At 41.4% G+C, this 18,433-nt stretch overlaps 1 protein-coding gene across 1 annotated transcript in view; it reads right to left on the minus strand.

Annotated features, from left to right (window-relative positions):
* LOC145418026 (nephrin-like) overlaps positions 1–18,085 on the minus strand; it is a 194,645-nt gene extending 176,560 nt beyond the window's left edge. The window contains exons 1-4 of the mRNA XM_080286561.1: positions 18,007–18,085; positions 12,043–12,175; positions 7,881–8,077; positions 104–466 (exon numbers count right to left, since the gene is read on the minus strand). Of these exons, the coding sequence (XP_080142687.1) occupies positions 104–466; positions 7,881–8,077; positions 12,043–12,175; positions 18,007–18,085 (772 nt within the window). The remainder of the gene's footprint in view (positions 1–103; positions 467–7,880; positions 8,078–12,042; positions 12,176–18,006) is intronic.
* Between the last annotated feature and the right edge of the window lie 348 nt (positions 18,086–18,433).

Consider the following 18,433-nt stretch of genomic DNA (forward strand, 5'->3'; position numbering starts at 1 on the left):
CACTGGTGTACTGCTTCGAGGGAAAACTGCCAATATGGAGGAAGGGAGAGAGAGAGAGAGAGAGAGAGAGAGAGAGAGAGAGAATAAAACTGTATTAACTTACAGTTCATGTTAAGTATGACTGAGGCAGTGAGTGGCGTGGTGAGGTTGGTGTTGGAGGCACGGCAGGTCAGCACTCGGTGGAGGTCTTCCCGCGAGAGTTCATTCAGGGTCAGGGAGCTGGTGATGACCCTTTCTTTCTCCTGCTCCTCCTCACTCTCAATCCTCTCTTGCTCCTCCCGTTCCCCCTCACCCTCCATCCCTATATCCAGCAACTTCTCCCCGTCCCACCAGGTGACGGAAGGGGGTGGTGCTCCCCCTGTAACGCGACAGTTCAGAGAGAGGCTGTCTCCCACCAGGAAGGGTCCAATGCGGCCATTCACCTCGTCGCCTTCATCGCTGTAGATTTTTAGGCTCTCAGGTGGCACTGTGGGAGTGAGAGAGTTACTTGGTGGGTAAAAGTGAGAGATTACTGTAGTGGGGTGTTAATGGAGGTGCCCAATACTGTTACGTGGTGGGGAGACATAAGAGATCAAGACGATACATAGAAACGTCAGTACTATAGGGACTGCTCTGTAAATATTTGTAAAGAGAGCTATTTATTAAATAACTGTTAATGTAATAAGGTCCTAATGAAATATTACAGTAAAGTGGAAATATGTTATAGGAGAATAGGAATAGACATAGCAACGTCAGTATAATGGAATATTACAAAGTAAATGGAAGTGAATTCATTAAGGACGCATTTTGAGAAGATTGCAGTAAACACAGGGCATTTCTCTACAAGATAATTTCAATTTTCTTTTGCCACACTTCTGAATGCACATTTAAGCACAAACAGGAATGGTAGTTGCCGGTTGCCACCACACCTGACACGATAACCAAGCTAGTCCTCGTGGTGAATGTAAATTATTCTGATTTGGGTTCCTGGTTACAACCAGAGCCTGTGCAGAACTATCTCCTTATTTCAGTAAACCAGCTACCCCAAAACTGCTACACAGTCAAACTGGGTATCCTGGAGAACATGAGCTATTTGCTTTCGGGCTCTTAAGTATGTATGAGCAATCCATCCATCCATCCATCATCTAATCCTACGTTGCCCCATGAGGAGAGTAGGAGCCCGGGGGTAGGAAAGTTGGTCCTAGCATTTAAGATGAGAGTGACCAGCCTCACTCATCCTTGAGTGGCATTACGGGAGCAATAAACCCCAACCACCCCTTGGATATAAACCTTCGCCTGCTCAATCCGACTGGAGCACCTTTATTACCCACTAAACCACCAGGAGCCAAAATTTGGTTATATGGTTACCACCTAGCGTAGTAAATGATTTCCTGGTGTACAGGAAACCATTTGGCTAGTCACTCAGTGTAGAGTCACCCACAGGCAGAAGAAAGATGAAAGAATGAAGGAAAGAAAGACACAAGAGAGAGTGTAAAGTCACCAGCAGGCAGAAGAAAGAGGAAAGAATGAAGGAAAGAAAGACAGAAGAGGATGGATGGAAAGAAGGATGGAGGAGAGGAAAGGGCAGACACCCGAGAGCACATCATGTGAGTGGATGGTGAGTGCCCCCACCTACCACAAATGTATGAGCAATATTATTCATAATTCTTTGATGTATGAGCAATATTATTCTTAATTCTTTGACTTAAAACTCAAAATTAGTGGTAGGTGGGGGCGCTCACCATCCACTCACTCGATGTATTGCTGCTCTCGGGTATCTGCCCTTTCCTCTCTTCCATCCTCCTTTCCTTCCATCCTCTTCTGTCTTTCTATCCTTCATTCTTTCCTTGTCCTTCTGCCTACGGGTGACTTTACACTCCCTCTTCTGTCTTTCTTTCCTTCATTCTTTCCTTTTCCTTCTGCCTGTAGGTGACTCTACACTGAGTGACAAGCCTAATGGTTTCCTGTACGCCAGAAAACCATTTACTATGCTAGGTGGTAACCATATAACCAAATTTTGGCACCTGGTGGTTTAGTGGGTAATTACTGCGCTCCAGTCGGATTGAGCCGGTGAAGGTTTATATCCAAGGGGTGGTTGGGGTTGATTGCTCATGTAATGCCACTCAGGGATGAGTGAGGCTGGTCACTCTCATCTTTAATGTCGAGACCAACTGCCTAGACCCAGGCTCCTACGCTCCTCTTGGAGCAATGTAGGATTGGATGATGGATGGATGGATGAAAACTCAAAATATTTTGAATGGTGTTTGTAGTAGTGTTATTGATGATGATGGCAGTCATGATGATGACTGTTGTGACAGTTGTCATGATAGTTTGACAGTCGTGTTGGGGTGTCATCAGCGGTTGTAATAACCGTGGATGATATTGGTGACAGACAATGACAATTTTCTTTTATTGCTTCCATCAAGCAATGCCAGGTATGTACATGAAATATCAGTACTCTATGTGAGTATGGTCTTAAAAAATAATGGATGGTCTTTATACAATGCTCCTGTTTCACTCCAACTCGCGACTTCTCAGGTGTTGCGGGGAAAGCTCACTCTGCTTATATATGTCCGTTTTGCGTCAGTTATTCATTTCGTACTCCCACTGCCACACTCACACCCACACCAGCAGACTGAGCCGCCTCTGCAATATTCTTTTTTTTTTAATAACAGAACGGAGGAAGGAAAAACAATAAAAAAAAATAATCCGTACACCAGATTACTGGTGTCCTCTGTTCATAAAATATCTGTAACAGTTAGACTTGAACAGCTGTGGGTTGAAATTTGGAGGGAAACAACTCTGGGGAAGCGAGTTCCAGAGAGATGCAGTTCGGGGAATGAAAGAATTTTGATAGGCAGAAGTTCTGCAATATGGCTGAGTGACATTCCAGTCATGAGTGCTACCAGATGGCCGAGTAACACGAGGGAAGGCATGGAGGGGTGGCACCATGGGCGCAACTTCGTCTGAGCATTTGCCAAAAAAATATCTGTAAAATAATGCAAGGGAGGCAACATTCCTTCTTACTTGCAGGGGAGGTAGTTTATTTGTAATGGCAGGGTTGTTAATAATTCTAACAGCTTTGTTCTGAATTTTATCTAGTTGTTTTAATGCAACCTCTCATTCCACAAGGGTGAGTAATATTCAAGCTGAGAGTGCACATGACTCATAAATTATAGCCAACTGCTCATCAGCGAAGAAGTTACGGACTCTGTACAATAACCAAAGTTTCTTAGAAGCGGTTATAGCAAGTGATCTAACATGAGAGGTCCAGCTGAGGGCATTGTTAAGTGAGATGCCAAGAATTTCAATACTTTTGGAGATGGGAATATTAGTAGCACTGAAGGTAATGTACGAAACTGGCAATATCTGTCTATTAGAAAATTGTATATATTTAGTTTTACTAGCATTAGAAGAGACAAGGTTGTTTTGTCCCCATTCACTGATTGTAGATAGGTCTTGATTTAAGGAGATGGCTGTACTGAGTTGAGAGGTAGAGATATTAGACTTTGTAAATAGATGTCTGAGTGTGAATGAACTATTTAGTGTTGAGTCATCTGCAAATGAATGGATGGAATTGTGGGTTACAGATAAGAGATCATTAATATGAACCAGGAATAGGGTTGGCGCCAGAACTGACCCCTGCAGCTCGCCGGCGTTAACTGAGTGGAAATTGGAATATACATCATCTACTTATATATATAAGATACCGCCAGATGAGTTTCTAGCGGAGGCCTATATATTGACCATCCTGTGTATAAGTGTTCCAAATGCAGCCTGTGACGTAATGCAAGCTGTTGTTCATACCCAGTCAACTATCTACTAAAAGATTGGACTCCCCCAAATACTTCGACAGCTACTCTGCTACAGTAACGACCCAAAAGTCTTTAGCATACAACCTTTACTTAAAGTCAAAAACTACTGAATCTGTGAATCACTTTAAAATTGCTAGGAACCATGGACAAACAGTAATAAATCACTCCAAATCCATCTTTCTTCACAACCAAGCATCCAGGCTGTCATACAGTCCTAATGACAACAGAATATTCTGGTTAAGTGTCCGTTCTTTCACTAATAACTTTAACCAGCCATCATCCATTCCTCCACTAAGATCTGCATATGGAAACACTGTAAATGACCACTGTGGAAAAACTAACAATTTCGCCTGCACGTTTGCCAGAAATTTTACCTAAGAGGAAGCCAGTCAGAATGTTCAAGTACTAAAACTTGACTCCCGAAATTACTTCACTAAAGATACAGACTAGTTATGAAGTGCTACTCAAATGTTCCCGAAATCTGACTAAAGTCAGAAAAAACTTACCGTCCTAATCACCACCGTCCCCTTCAGTCTCCTCGGACGTGCACACATCAAACCTAGTACTTCTCTTACGATTGGAAGGCATTCTGGAAGTCGTTGAACATCATCTTGTTCAGAACCTACTGCGTTTTTCTCCTGGATCTTCTCATTGGTGTCAAATCTTAGTCCTTTCAGCTGGATTTTCAATTTCGGCGAAAGAGAAGAAAATCATAAGGGCCAAATCTGGTGAATAAGGGAGATAGGGGACATCCGGCATGGTTTTTATGTCAAAAACTGCTGAACAACAAGGGCTGCGTGCTTGGGTGAACTGTCATGGTGAAACACCCATTTGTTTGTGCGCCACTTGTCCGGATGTTTTCACCTCAAGTCGCCAGACAAAATGAGTTGACAAGTTCCATACGATAGGCTAACAATATCACGAATATCGTGGATTGTCCTCCTGCGATCTTCGAGGATGGTTGCACGAACTTTGGCCTCTTTGTCAGGAGCTGAGCTGGTGAAAGGGTGACCAGAATGAGCATCGTCATCCATTGACATTCGTCCATTTTTAAAATGCTAAAACCTGTCGCAGGTTTGTGTAACCCCAAAAGCATTGTCATTAAATCGTTGTTTTAACATTTTATGAGTTTCTGCCGTGTACTTCCCGAGTTTCACATTAAATTTAATGCACACACATTGCTCTTTCACATTCTCGATTTTTCAGATCACAAAATTCGCAAACTAACCCAAACAGAACGATAAAATCAGACACACATACAGCAAATGCATCCACCCTGCACGATGCCACTTGACTCACTAACAAGCAAAAGGTGCGTGCACTGCCACCTAGCATCCACACAGCGTATGATGAGCGGTTTCCACCCTGCTTTAAAATTTCGAGAATTTTTGGGTAGCACCTCGCACATAAAATCTATCCTAGTCAATTTGCTAATCGACAATGCTCCTGGTCCAAAAGGAATTCCTCCACTAGTTCTGAAAAATTGTTCCCCTAAACATGCTCCTGTTCTAGTTAAAATATTCAGACCATGGATACGTACATCTTCATTCCATAATTATTAGAAACAAGTCAACATCTACCCATTTTCAAGAAAGGGAAGTATTTTTTTCTCTCTCTGATTACAGATCAATAGCCATCACATCTCTTGGACAAGTGTTTGACACTGTCATTAAATAAGCACATTGTTAAACTTGAATCCAACAGCTTAATTTGTGACAGTCAGTATGGTTTTCTCCACGAAAGATTCACTGTTGATATAATCTCATTACTCACATAACCATCAGTCAATTGACCAACACGGAGATACCCATGCAGTAGCCATTGATATTTCTTAAGTATATGACTGTGTGGCATCGTTCCTGGCTATCCAAACTCCCTTGCTACGGCATATCATCTTTTGTCCTGCTGATATCCTCATCTCTCAGCAACAAAAATATAAAAGTAAAGGTAGATGACGGATATTCCAAGTCCAGTCAATTAATGCCGGTGTGCCACAAGGTTCAGTCCTGCCTCCAACTCTGTTCCTCATTCATATTAATGATCTCTTGTCTGTCACCTATAATCTCATTCATTCATATCAGATCAATGCTTCACAATTCCCTTGCACTTAAATACTCAATCACAAAGTCTGATATCTCTAACTCCCAACTCAGCACAGCAATATCCATTAATCAAGACTTATCTAAGCTCAATCACCGAATGGGGACAAAAAAAAATGTCTCATTTAATGCAAGGAAAACCAATTATATCCAGTTTACCAAAAGACAGATATTGCCTGATTCCTAAAATGCCTTCAGTGTAACCAATATTACTGTCTCCAAAAGTATTGAAACTCTGGGTGTTTCGCTTAACAGGACCCTCAGTTGGACCTCTTTCATGTTAGATCACTTCAGTGAAACCTGGATTACTGTACGGAATCAGTAACTTCTTCACTGACGAGTAGTTCATTATAATTTACAAGAGTCATGTGCGGTCTCAGCTCGAATATTGCTCATCCTTGTAGAGTAGATGTGGAGATGTTGCACTGAAACAACTGTACAGCAATCAGAATAAAGCTGTATGAATAATTAGCAGTTCAGCAATTAACGATGAACTACGTACCCTACATTATAAGACGGAATGTTTCCTTCCTTGCATTATTTCACAGATACGTTTTTGGGCAAATGCTCAGACGAAGTTGCATCTATTGTGTCACCTCTCCACGTTTTCTCCCATGTTACATGGACATTGATTGCGCTCATGACCGGATTGTCGCACTGCCATACTGCAGAACGTCTGCCTTTCGAAATTCGTTTATTCTCCGAGCTACTTCTTATTGGAACCTGTGTCCCATGATTAGTTTCTGACCCAAATTCAACCAACAGCAGATCATATTCGGCTGTTAGTTTTTTTTTTTTTTTTCTATTTTGAGGACGCCTGTAATCTGATGTAAGGATTTTTCTATTCTTCCTCTGTTCACCTTCCGTAACAAAAATAATCCAACCCAACCCAACCCAGTCTTACCTGACTTAATAATTATAACGTAACTAATTATATCCTAACCCAGTCAAAGCTTTACCAGGGACTATTACCTAAACACTGATCGTTCTGCAGAATACGAGGGTAGAGTTGGTGCTGAAGTCAACCCCGCACAATTACTGATCTAACTCAGTCTGACGTAATCTGGGTTAATCTAACTTAATCTGACCTAATCTAACCCAGCTCAACCCAGACACCCCGTAGATAAAAGTATTTCAGAAGATACAGCAGGGCTTGCTCAAACCTAACTATTAATTAACCTAACCTTATCTAACCCAACCAAGCACCCCGTACACGAAAGAGTTTCGGAGGCTACTACACGGCCTTTGTTCTAACCAGACAATTATCCCTAACCTCTTTTGGTTCAGTTGAGGGCCAAGTGTAGTCATATTACAGGGTCGATTTAACTAGCTTTAGCAACCAAAGAGATTCACTTAGGCTTAATAGCATTTAGGAGTCGTAATCCATTCCCTCAGGCAAACCACTTACCAGTAAAAAACTTTCCTACTTCACAGTGTCCTATCGGGTGGGGGGTTCATAAACATATTTAAGTTTGATTCCGGCTTAATCCTGATCTGTTTTTAAAGAAACAACAAGGGAAGGAAAATGCAAATTCTTAAAACAGTTCTTATTCTTCCTACAAATATCGCTTACGAGAGAAGAGCTGCATGAAGATGTGTTGTTTTGCAGGAAGGAAAAGCAAATTGGATGCAAAATATTCCCGTGCCTTTAATTCTTCCTGCAAAAATAAATCCAAGCTAAGACTGGTAATTTACCGTAAATATGTTCGAGAATATCACTCCAGGTCTGTAGGTTGGTGGTCTAGTGAGGCAAATATATATCTAATATTACAGAACATTTGTACTAACCTGTCAAAGATCTCTACTGTCTTCCGGTTCAGTTGGTGGCCAAGTGTAGTAAGACTGAAAGAATGCTTTGATCTGTAACCATGGGGATTTATTCTTACCTAACAAATTAGGACCATGAAATTCCACGCAACCACGATGTAGAATTAAAGCAGTGATTGGTCCAGTTCCATCAGGCGAAAATAAAGCGCCTAATACCTACCAATAACACTGAGCCTGGTGGAAAATACGAGAGTCGGGTTGGTGCGGAAGTCGACCCTGCACCAGTAGTCCCCGGCGTCCCCCTCCTTCACCCTCTCCATTCGCAGTCTGGAGCCCTTCGCGTGGAAAGTGGCGCGGCTACCCAGTAGTTCCACGCTCTTCCAGTGGGTTGCAGGCCCGTTGTTACGCATGTCGTAGCTGTGGCAAGAAGAAGGGGAAGACGTAAATTTCTGCCTATTGATTGTGTGAAAGCAGTGAGACAGAGAGAGAGAGAGAGAGAGAGAGAGAGAGAGAGAGAGAGAGAGAGGAATATGCACTCAAAGAATATGTCGTATATTAACTCTTCCTGGATTATGATTTTTGTATCGCATACATTTCTTCCCACAAAAGTATCAACAAAACCACTCTCTTTCTACCTTGCCGCTCTTCAGTAATCAGCCAACCCTTCTGCATTTTTCTTCCCGAGAAGGATTTCACAGATATTCTATTTTTCGACATCCCCTAAAACAACCCAGTTACAACCAAGTTCATACAGAAGTCTACCTTAGTGTCGAATGTCTATTATCATTAGGAGATTTCCACCTTTTCTATCGATACTTTCACCTCCACCTAAAGAACATTCTATTCTATCTTCCCAGTACTTAAGTGTGAGGGGTGTGACACTATCTCATTTCCATGGGAAGGTGCTGCACTCAGACAGTCTATCTGGCACTCTAGCATATGACCTGGGTATATTACATAAAAACATTTTCTTCAGCTAACAAAATTTCGATTCTAGCCATCCTCCACTTGTGTCTAACACTAGTCATTCATTTTCTAGGGTAAACTATTTTTACCATACTCTCTACTATTATCTTTCTTTTCAGTTGCTTATGCAGTAATACTGATATATTGCTGCTGCCACTCTACCTCACTATAATAAGCTTTTCACAGTATAATTATGTATATAATGTAGGAGAATATTTCCTGCAATATTTAGGCAACAAGTTTTTTGATGGAGGTCTGGCCCAGTTGAAAATTAGACAATTAATCTTCCCAAATTGGCTAGATACTATGGTACTGTACATGAAAAAGAACAGTTCATAATTCACTTACATTCTTTGCAGAAAAAATCCCTTTCCAAAGAGTAAATTATGATCTGAACCAAATTAATGATCAAAGTATGGGTCAGTCAACAAGAACATTTATCAACTGTCAAGCTCCGTCGCGTGAGAGCAGGTGAGTGGGCTGAGAGGGTTGTCAGGGACGATATGGGTGGCAGGAAAGGTTGGAGTGAGTACTAACTGGATAAACGCTGGGGCACAAATCACGCTCCATGAGTTGTCTCCCAAACTGAAGTGAATGTCTCTACTTCACTACAATGGTCCTGGCCAGCTAGACAATGATCATGTTCCGGATGCCTGAATAAACAAAATGTAAGTAAAGAAGACTATCGTATATAAAGGCTTTGGAATATTTTAGGTACAAAACTAAACTTTCAAAATACAATAATAAACCTTCACAATACTTACAAAAATAATCTTCAAAAATAAACCTAGAGGCCTCCGCAAGGGGGAAGTCACACCAGCCTCGAGCCAATACATACTGCATCTAACGCAACTCAGAATATGATCGATAATAAAGCGATTCAGAACGCCTAAATACTGTTTAAGAGGTGCCCTTGTGAATAGGCGAACAGGCACTGTATTCTTTTCTCTTAGCTTTAGAACTTGTGACCATGGATGTGAAAATCATTGCCTGATAAAACATTCCACTTGTTGAAGTAATGATCATGTGGAATATTCGCAGTTTTCTTATTTCATTTCGAGAGATAAGGCAATGAATACGGAAGTTTGTAGCTGATCACCCGCCTGTATTTTTAGAAGCGTGGCTGTGTGAGATTATACAAACCGTTTCAGAACTTATGGATACAAGATTCAGTGCCAAAGGACCAAGGTCGTAAGGGAGATGATATCACTGCTGTGTTGTTTCAGAACATATAATGATGGTGGCATACCTTTACTTTTACCGAAGTGCTGGTCATGTGACGTTAGCGGCCATGAAGCGCCACCTTCCTCTATCCTCAGCTATCCTGATTAACTGCACATTGCTGATTCTTTCTTGTATATCGTATCTTATACAATCCATATACTTTAATCGTTGTCTTCCTCATGTTCTTCTTCCCTCTATTCTTCCAAGTAAACAGTTATTTTCAAGTTCTTTTACTCTTATAACATGTCCCAAAAATTCCACCTGTCTTTTCCTTATATTCTTCATCATTTCATTTTCCACTCCTGCCCTTCTCAGAACTTCTTCATTTGTTACCTTTTCTATCCATGATATTCGCATCATTCTTCTCAAAAACCATACCTCAACTGCTTGTAATCTCTCTCTCATTTTCTTCTTTACTGACCACGTTTCGCACCCGTATAATAGCGCTGATAAGACAAAACATTTCAACACTCTTATTCGTGTCCTCATATCCATGTTAAGTTAGTTAAAATTTTTCTCATTCGTCTGAAAGCTCCTTTAGCAATACCAATTCTTCTTACCATTTCTTTCTCACTTCCTCCGTCATCTGATATAACAGCACTAGAGTATTCGAAACTTCTCACCTGCTCTATATAGCTTCCGTGGGTATTAAGTTGGATATTTATCGCTTCTCTCCGTTTTGTTAGTACCATTGCTTTTGTTACCCTGATGTTAATCTTCATCCCTTTCTGCTGACATGCTTCCACTAATCTATCCACCAGTTCTTGCAGTTTCTCTTCCGAATCCGCTACCAGTACCGTGTCATCAGCATACCTAAGATTATTAATGTTCTTACCACCAACCTTGACCCCTTCCAATTCCTTCAATTCGTCCATTACAACTTGTCCGTATAAAGAAAACAAGTCTGGCGACAGAACACATCCCTGTCGTACTCCTCTTTTTATAGTCACCCACTCCGTCTTCTCCTCTCCGACTCTAAGAGCAGCTTTTTTATTCAAATACAGGTTTACAATGATTCTTATATCCTTAATATCTACCCCAACCATTCGCAACATTCTCACCATCTCTTCTTGCCTCACGGTGTCAAAGGCCTTTTCAAAATCCACAAAACACAAGTATAAATACTTCTGTCTTCCAGAGATCTTTCTATCAACATTCGCAATGCAAAAACTAGCATTTCTAGCGCCTTTGCTCCTTCGAAATCCATACTGCTCCATTGCCACATAGCTACTGTATTTATGTTTCGTCTTAATCTTCCCCCTATCACTCTTAACAATACTTTCCCCATCTGACTCACCACATTTACAGTTCTATGCTTATCACATTCCGGTGCTCCATTTTTCTTTGGTATGGCCACAAAAACACTTTCTCTCATTGGTTCTGGGATGTATCCAGCATCATATATTCTGTTTGCCAAAGCGGTTATTTTTTCTAACCCAAATTATCCGGTTGCTTCCATCATCTCACCACCACTTCATCCTCTCCTTCTGCTTTATTCTTACCCATTTTTCTCATAGCTTTCTGAATTTCCTCTTCTAAAATGACTGGTCCGCTCATTTCACAGTCAGTCTCGGGCTTGACTCCTCTCTCATCATCATAAAGCACATGAATATATTCCTCCCATCTCTTTAATACTTCTTGTTTATCCATTAAAATGTTTCAATTTTTATCTTATATTACTGAACTTCTAGCATTTCTTTTTCTTCCACTTATCACTTCAATAACTTTATACATCTTCCTAGTGTTAGTTCTCTGTAATATTTCCACTTGTTGGCATTTTTCATTCAACCATTCCTCTTTCTTCTCTTTGCAGTTACTTTTTATTTCAACAGTGAAAGACTGACGAAGAGAGTGTATGTGAGTGAGGTGGAGGGGGGAAGAGGGAGGGGGAGGCCGAGGATGAGATGGAGGGATGGGGTGGAGAGGTATATGAGAGAGGGGGGTGTGAGTTGGGAGCAGGGCAGTGAAATGGCGGGGGACAGGGCGACTTGGAGGCGATTTGTTTGTGGCCACCCCAAACGGGACTGAGGCGTCTGGCAATAGATAGATAGATAGATTATGTTTTTCTCTTCTCCTTTCCTCCATCATACCCTTATGCCTCAGACCTACCTATTATGTGGATGATACAATTGGTGTTAAGCCGTTTCAGATCTTGTAATCATGGAATCAGAACTTAATGCCTAAAGAATTACCTGTATATGGGCTTGTGAACCCCGATCTTGTACCAGAGGACGAGCCTGGGTGAGTCTCCTGGGAGGGGTGAGGTCACGTTGCAGGTAAGGTCAGCATCACCACCCGCTGCAGCCCACACCACTCGCGATGGACCTGTGGGTAGAAAGACAACATTTAGTGGAGTTAATTCCAACAGCCCAAAGATATCATATCTTATTTTTGTCTTGCTAACACCAGATGATCGTACCCACATTGGCTAAGCGAAGACAGGTGTTATATTTTGGTGTGTGTGTGTGTGTGTGTGTGTGTGTGTGTGTGTGTGTGTGTGTGTGTGTGTGTGTGTGTGTGTGTGTGTGTGTGTGTGTGTGTGTGTGTGTGTGTGTGTGTGTGTGTGTGTGTGTGTGTGTGTGTGTGTGTGTGTGTTTTAGAAAAATCAAACTGTTTTAATTCAATTTTAGTCAGACTTGGTGGAATTGTTAAAGGTGAGCCAAGGAGTAAATTTCTTGTTTTTATGAACCACCAATCGAAGATCAATGACACAGAAAAGGTCGAAAGCCAAGGCCACGGAGCAAGATCAACACACTGTTTTGGTGTCATTTGGATCAAACCTGGTGCATAGGTGATGGATCACCAACATAGATGGCGCAGTTTCTGAGTACAGTATATGGAAAATCAAGGTAACAAGCCAAAATCGACTTCAACAGTTTCCATCCACTGTACGAGTAGATTAAACTTTGTGGAAGGGTTCAGCCTAAAACAAGCATACAAAAATTAAATTTTTCAGAACAACCAGTCAAACATCGAGGTCAAAGGGAAGGGTTAATGTTTGAGGTCAGTAAACAAAGTGAGTTAAAACAGTTGTGGTTTGATTTAAACCAAGGTTGGTTAAAGGGTTAAGGGTAAGGCAAGAATGATGTAATTTGAATTTAAGAATAATCAACCAAATGTCAAGGTTACAGGGCAAAGTCAAACATCTGGCCCTGCCACTTGGTGGGCGCGGGTGTTGCACTGCCTTGGTGTTTCTTGTAATAATCAGTTTAGGAGAGCTATTTCCTATAGCCTATTCGATTGAATCTGAAGAGAGAATAACCTTACGCTTTGGAAAGCTGGTAGCTGATTGGTTGTCCGAGTGCATTCACTGGAAAAAATGCATTTAAAATAATTTTTATTATAAAGGTTACATTAACAGTTTCTGGCGATAAGACTGCTCATATAAAATGTATGTATCGTTACTTGCACATATTAATTTAAAAACAAAGCCTTACAAAGTGTGCCAGATGGCCTAGACCCGTGTGCAATTCTCATTTTCCTGCCAAATCAACATTTTCTGACAAAGCTTTACGAGTTCCTTGATTTTTTCCCGACATTAAGGAAAATTAGGGTAAATTATATGTTGTTACTGGGGCATTATGTAGATTTCGTAGAAGAATGAAAATTTTACATGCATCTAGGCCACCTGACAGACTCTGTAAAGCATCGTTTTTAAACTGATCTAAGTAAATAACGATAGACACATTTTATTTCAGGAATATTATCGTCAGAAGTGGTTATTGTAACTCTTACAATAAAAACTTTAAAGTATATCGTCAAATGCACTCGGACAACCAAACAGTTCCCAGCTTTCAAGAACTTAGGGCCCTTTTCTTAGAGGAGATCGAAAAGGCTCCAGTGAATGATTTGACCAAGTTATATCTAATCCTTCCAGTTAGCAATGATTCTCTTCAGCTGACTTCCAGTACAGACAATAATAATAATAATAATAATAATAATAATAATAATTAATAATAACAATGGTGATGATGATGATGATGATGATGATGATGATGATGTGATGATGACGTCATACTGGCCGAGTTAAGACAGGGATGAGAGATAAGGTCACGAGAAGGATGTGATAAATGGAGGTCCCAGAAGCCCTCATTTCACTTGGGAGATACTCTAGCAAATAAACACCACTCCAAGCCAGCTCAGTTCCTTATGAAGTTCCATAACAAATGGTGTTCCGCTGTGTCACTAACTGAGACACCGTGACGTATAAAGGCCCTGTCGGACGACTGAAATGGTTTGGGAAAGAGGCTGGCATAATCTCCTACACAATTTGGACCATAACAAAATTACAGTATTTACATTCTACACTTCGCTCGCTCTTTGTTCAGTTTGTATGCTATGAGAACAAGTGATAACTGGAGGCTTCCAGTGCAATGGATGCCACTCATAGATGGCCCCTTCACCTCCCTGAAAAAATCATGGCAACTTACCCGAACTAGAGTGAACAAATTTTCATCATCATAGCTCATAAAGAACTCCTGTACAGCCATGACACAAAAATAAATTGCATCTTTAAAAATGCACTAACTCTGAATTACCTGCTTCTGTAAGTATGTCTGCTCTGTTTCCAACTTTAATATCATCAGCAAATTTGGATATTTTTCAAGATAAACCCTCATCTATATCATTATATCATTTGTGTATACGAAAGTCAGAATAGGGCTCAGTATTGAGGTCTGTGGCACAACACTACTAACATCGTTCCAGTCTGATTCTGTACCATTTATTATGTGTCAGTATTTACGTCCCCTAAAACAATTATCGATTCACCCATGCATATTGCCTCTAAACCCATGTACATTCAGTTTATGAAGATGTTTTTATGGGGAACTTTCGATGTCATTGGATTTGGTTTCATCGTATGTACTGAATACAGTATATCACAGAAGAAATCCAAGAAAATCGTAAAGCAAGATCGATTATTCATAAAACCGTGTTGTGAATCTTTTATAAGATTATTAATTTTTAAGTGCTTAAGAAGCATTATCTTCCCAGGTGAGTCCTAGGATGTGCTGTAAGCATCGGATGTGAAACGACTCAAGCGGTTTGATAATACACTGGTAAGTGTTCAGGATTCAGCACCGAATAAGAGGGTGCAGAGGCATTCAGCCTTATACACTGAGACCTTCGTCTTGGTTCTCAAGTTGGTGTTTTCAAAGACTCTGGATATGAGACGTCCAAAAGAGGTGGAGGCAAGGACTTCTGCATCAGTGTTGTTTATCTGTGAGCACTTATCCAAGGAAGGCAAAATTCTCCACCCGTTTTGCATTTTAGTCATTTATCTGAAATGCGAGAGACTGCTGGGTTGCTTCTCTGAGATGTTATTTATGTTTTATTGACATTTATTCGAAGTTCCACTGCATGATATATCAGCTAGAGACGATGGTGAGACTCTTTTGTGGAGCTTCTATGGTATGTCCAAGGACGGCACAGTCATCAGCATACTACAGCTCTAGAAAATGAGCTACTTCAGCCTTTGATTGTGCTTCCAGGTGTCTGAGATTAAATAGCATACTCTCAAGACAGAACTGGATTTTTATTCCATCCATCAGGGTAGATCTGTTCATGGCTTAAAAAGGGGATTCCAGTGAGATAGATGATGAAAATGACTGTAGCCAGGACACATTCTTGTTATACTCCCACCTCCACGTTGAAGAGTTCGTATTTGCTCCCAGCTATGGACAGACGGGCATTCATGTTGACATGCAAGCTCTTCGGGATGGTGAGAAATTTGTTTGGTATTCCAAATTTTGAAAGAGCATTCCATAAAGTTCTCTCTTGATAATGTCAAATGCTTTTACAAAATCGATGATTGCATTATATACGTCACGGTTCTGCTTGTGGCATTTCTCTTGTGTCTGTCGAGCAACAAAGATCATAATTACAGGTGCTTCGTTCCTTCCGAAATCCTTATTGTGTTTCAGGAAATGTAGACTTAGTCAGAGGTTCTGTTCGTCAGTCTGGATAACATTATCTTGGCCAGTACTTTGCTAGCATTCACAACGAGGGAGACACCTCTGCTGCTGTCACAATCTGAGTGATCCTCTTTCATCTTATAGATGGTTACAGTATCAGAAGTAAGTCATTCACATGGAATTCATTCTTGATTCTAGATATTCAGTATGTGATCATGGAGGTGCAGGTGGAATATCTGGTCATTCTCTTTTATTAGTTCAGATGGTAGGCCATCAGGGCCAGGCCTTTCGTTATTTTATTGAGATCAGATGGCCTGAACAATTTCTGGAAGTGCAGGTGGGACATGAAGATCTGCCACTTGAGGAGCACCTGGAGCGTTATCAAGGATACTGCGCTCCGTCTGGTTTCTTCGATTCAAGAAGGTGTGGAAATGTTGTGCCCATCTTTCTAGGATTGCCTGCTTGTCATTCAGGAGCTCTCATTCAGCTGATCGAACAAGCGCTATGTTGTGTTTAGTTGCCCATAGAAGGCTCTTATGGGCTTGTAGAAGCTACCGGTATGTTGGTCATTAAAATCAGAAAGTCTTTGGAGCTCTTTTTCTTGTTCAGTCCACCATTTGTTCTCGTATGTCATGCAGGTTTCTCTAGTTTTCACTTCTGAGATCCTGGAAATCAGTTTTTAAGGTGAAGGAGCTAGAATGAGCCAACCAGTTATTATGTGATCTATTCCTCATTGCAAGACGATCATGTATACCCGCAGCATTTTCATAAAACCAGTCTATATGGGGATATGGGGATGAGTGGAAAAGCCTAAGGTTTCTTCTGCAGTGCATTGAAACAGTGTCTTAATGTTCAGCCACCCTGTTTCAAAGTTTGTCACATTATCGTTTGGGTAAAGCAGCGGGCAATGAAAGAGATTGTCTGCAAGAGTATTGCAGGAGGAGTTACAAGTTGCCCCATCCTTTAAAAAAAACAGATGTTTAGTCTCTAGGAGGATGGTCTACGGCGCATTTGTTGGCAGATGACTAGATGCAGTTTGTTATGTATGAGGTTATGGTCTGTTGAGCGCTCGGCAGCTCTCATAGCTCGGGTTATAAGAACTTCTCTCTGCTCTCGCTGCCTTACAATGACATAGTCAATTAGATGCCAATGTCTAGATCGTGAGTGCATCGATGTGGTCTTGTGTTTATTTTTAAGTTGTAAAATGGTGTTGTTGATGACCAGACTGTCTTCCCCAGCATAAGGAAAGCAGTCTAAGGACATTGTTGCTATTACCAACACAATATCAGCCTATAATGCCTTGCTAAAGGTGATTATCTTTTCTTACTCTGGTAATAAACTCTCCATGCAGGATCAGCTTGTCATTTTGTGGTACTGGGCATATGTTGGTAACCAGAGAGTTATAAAAGGAATCTTTGACGGTGTCCTTAGTCAAGCGTTGGGACATAGGCACTGATGAGTTGTATATTTGTCTTCAGTATGAGTGGTATGCAACAGGACATCAGCCTCACTGAAATACCCATAGGTGACTCTTGGATCTTCAGTTGTAGGTTGCTTTGTACTGCAAAGCCAACATCATGATTTCTTCTTACATTGACTGGGTATCCCCTCCAGAAATATGTATACTCTTCTCCTGCATTTATTAGGTTGCACTTTCCTAAGAGATGTCTCAGACAAGGAAGCTATGTCAATTTTATATCTTTCCAGTTCGTGGACAATAAGGACAGTTCTAGTGTGTGGTCGTGTGTCTTTGGCAGTATCAAGTAAGGTTCATTTATTCCAGATGGCAAGAGTCAGATGATTTCTTTATTTGTCTGTTTGTTTTTTACTGCAATGTGAGCTGCCTTGACAGAAGCGTTTTTCTAACCAGGTGGTGCATGGAACAGCAAATGTTTAGGTTACCTTTTCTAAACTCCTTCCCTTCAGGGGTAAGAAGTTGGGCATCCGTTTCCGGCTGTATGGTCGAACTGGATACTGCCAAAGGCATGACCTGCTCCTATGGCATCATTCCGGTCTACACTATGTGTTGCCAGTGCCGTCTATGTGCTGGACTCAAGCTAGCGAATTCCAGCCCCATCCATGACTTATCACCATCGTCCTGCCCTGTTGCCACAGGTCTTTTGATTTTAGTGAAAGGATGAAATGAGAGGCGAGTTTAGTGGTAGGCTGCGCAATGACTAGATTTGGTGTGATGGTGAGGGTGGGCAGTCCTTACCACCACATGACTTGGCCTTTCTCAACCTGTGATGATGGCATGAAGCTCACGACGACCATCTGCTGCCAAGGGTTTCAGGAGTATGCCGGGAGCTCTGCCTGCCATTCCCTGCCTTCCATGGGACTCCACTCACTTATATTTTTGTTTGGGGTTTACTACCGTAGCTTTAACTCACGCTATAGGGTAATCCTCAAGGCAGTGGGCTTGGGAGCACTTAGTCTGACCCCTCGCTGATGGCTCTTCCAGCAAGGGTAACCCTGTACTCCTGCCGAGGCCAAAGGGATCTCCCCCCACTGGAATGGCCAAGCAGACCAGATTTACAGAGGTACGCAAGACCACCAACACGACAAGGTGGTTCCCCTGGGACGGACAGATGGATGGACGAACGGACGGATAAACACACACACACACACACACACACACACACACACACACACACACACACACACACAC

Source organism: Coenobita brevimanus, chromosome 112 (assembly GCF_032717465.1).
Source record: "Coenobita brevimanus isolate Jiangsu-jjx chromosome 112, ASM3271746v2, whole genome shotgun sequence".
Lineage (NCBI taxonomy): Eukaryota > Metazoa > Arthropoda > Malacostraca > Decapoda > Coenobitidae > Coenobita > Coenobita brevimanus.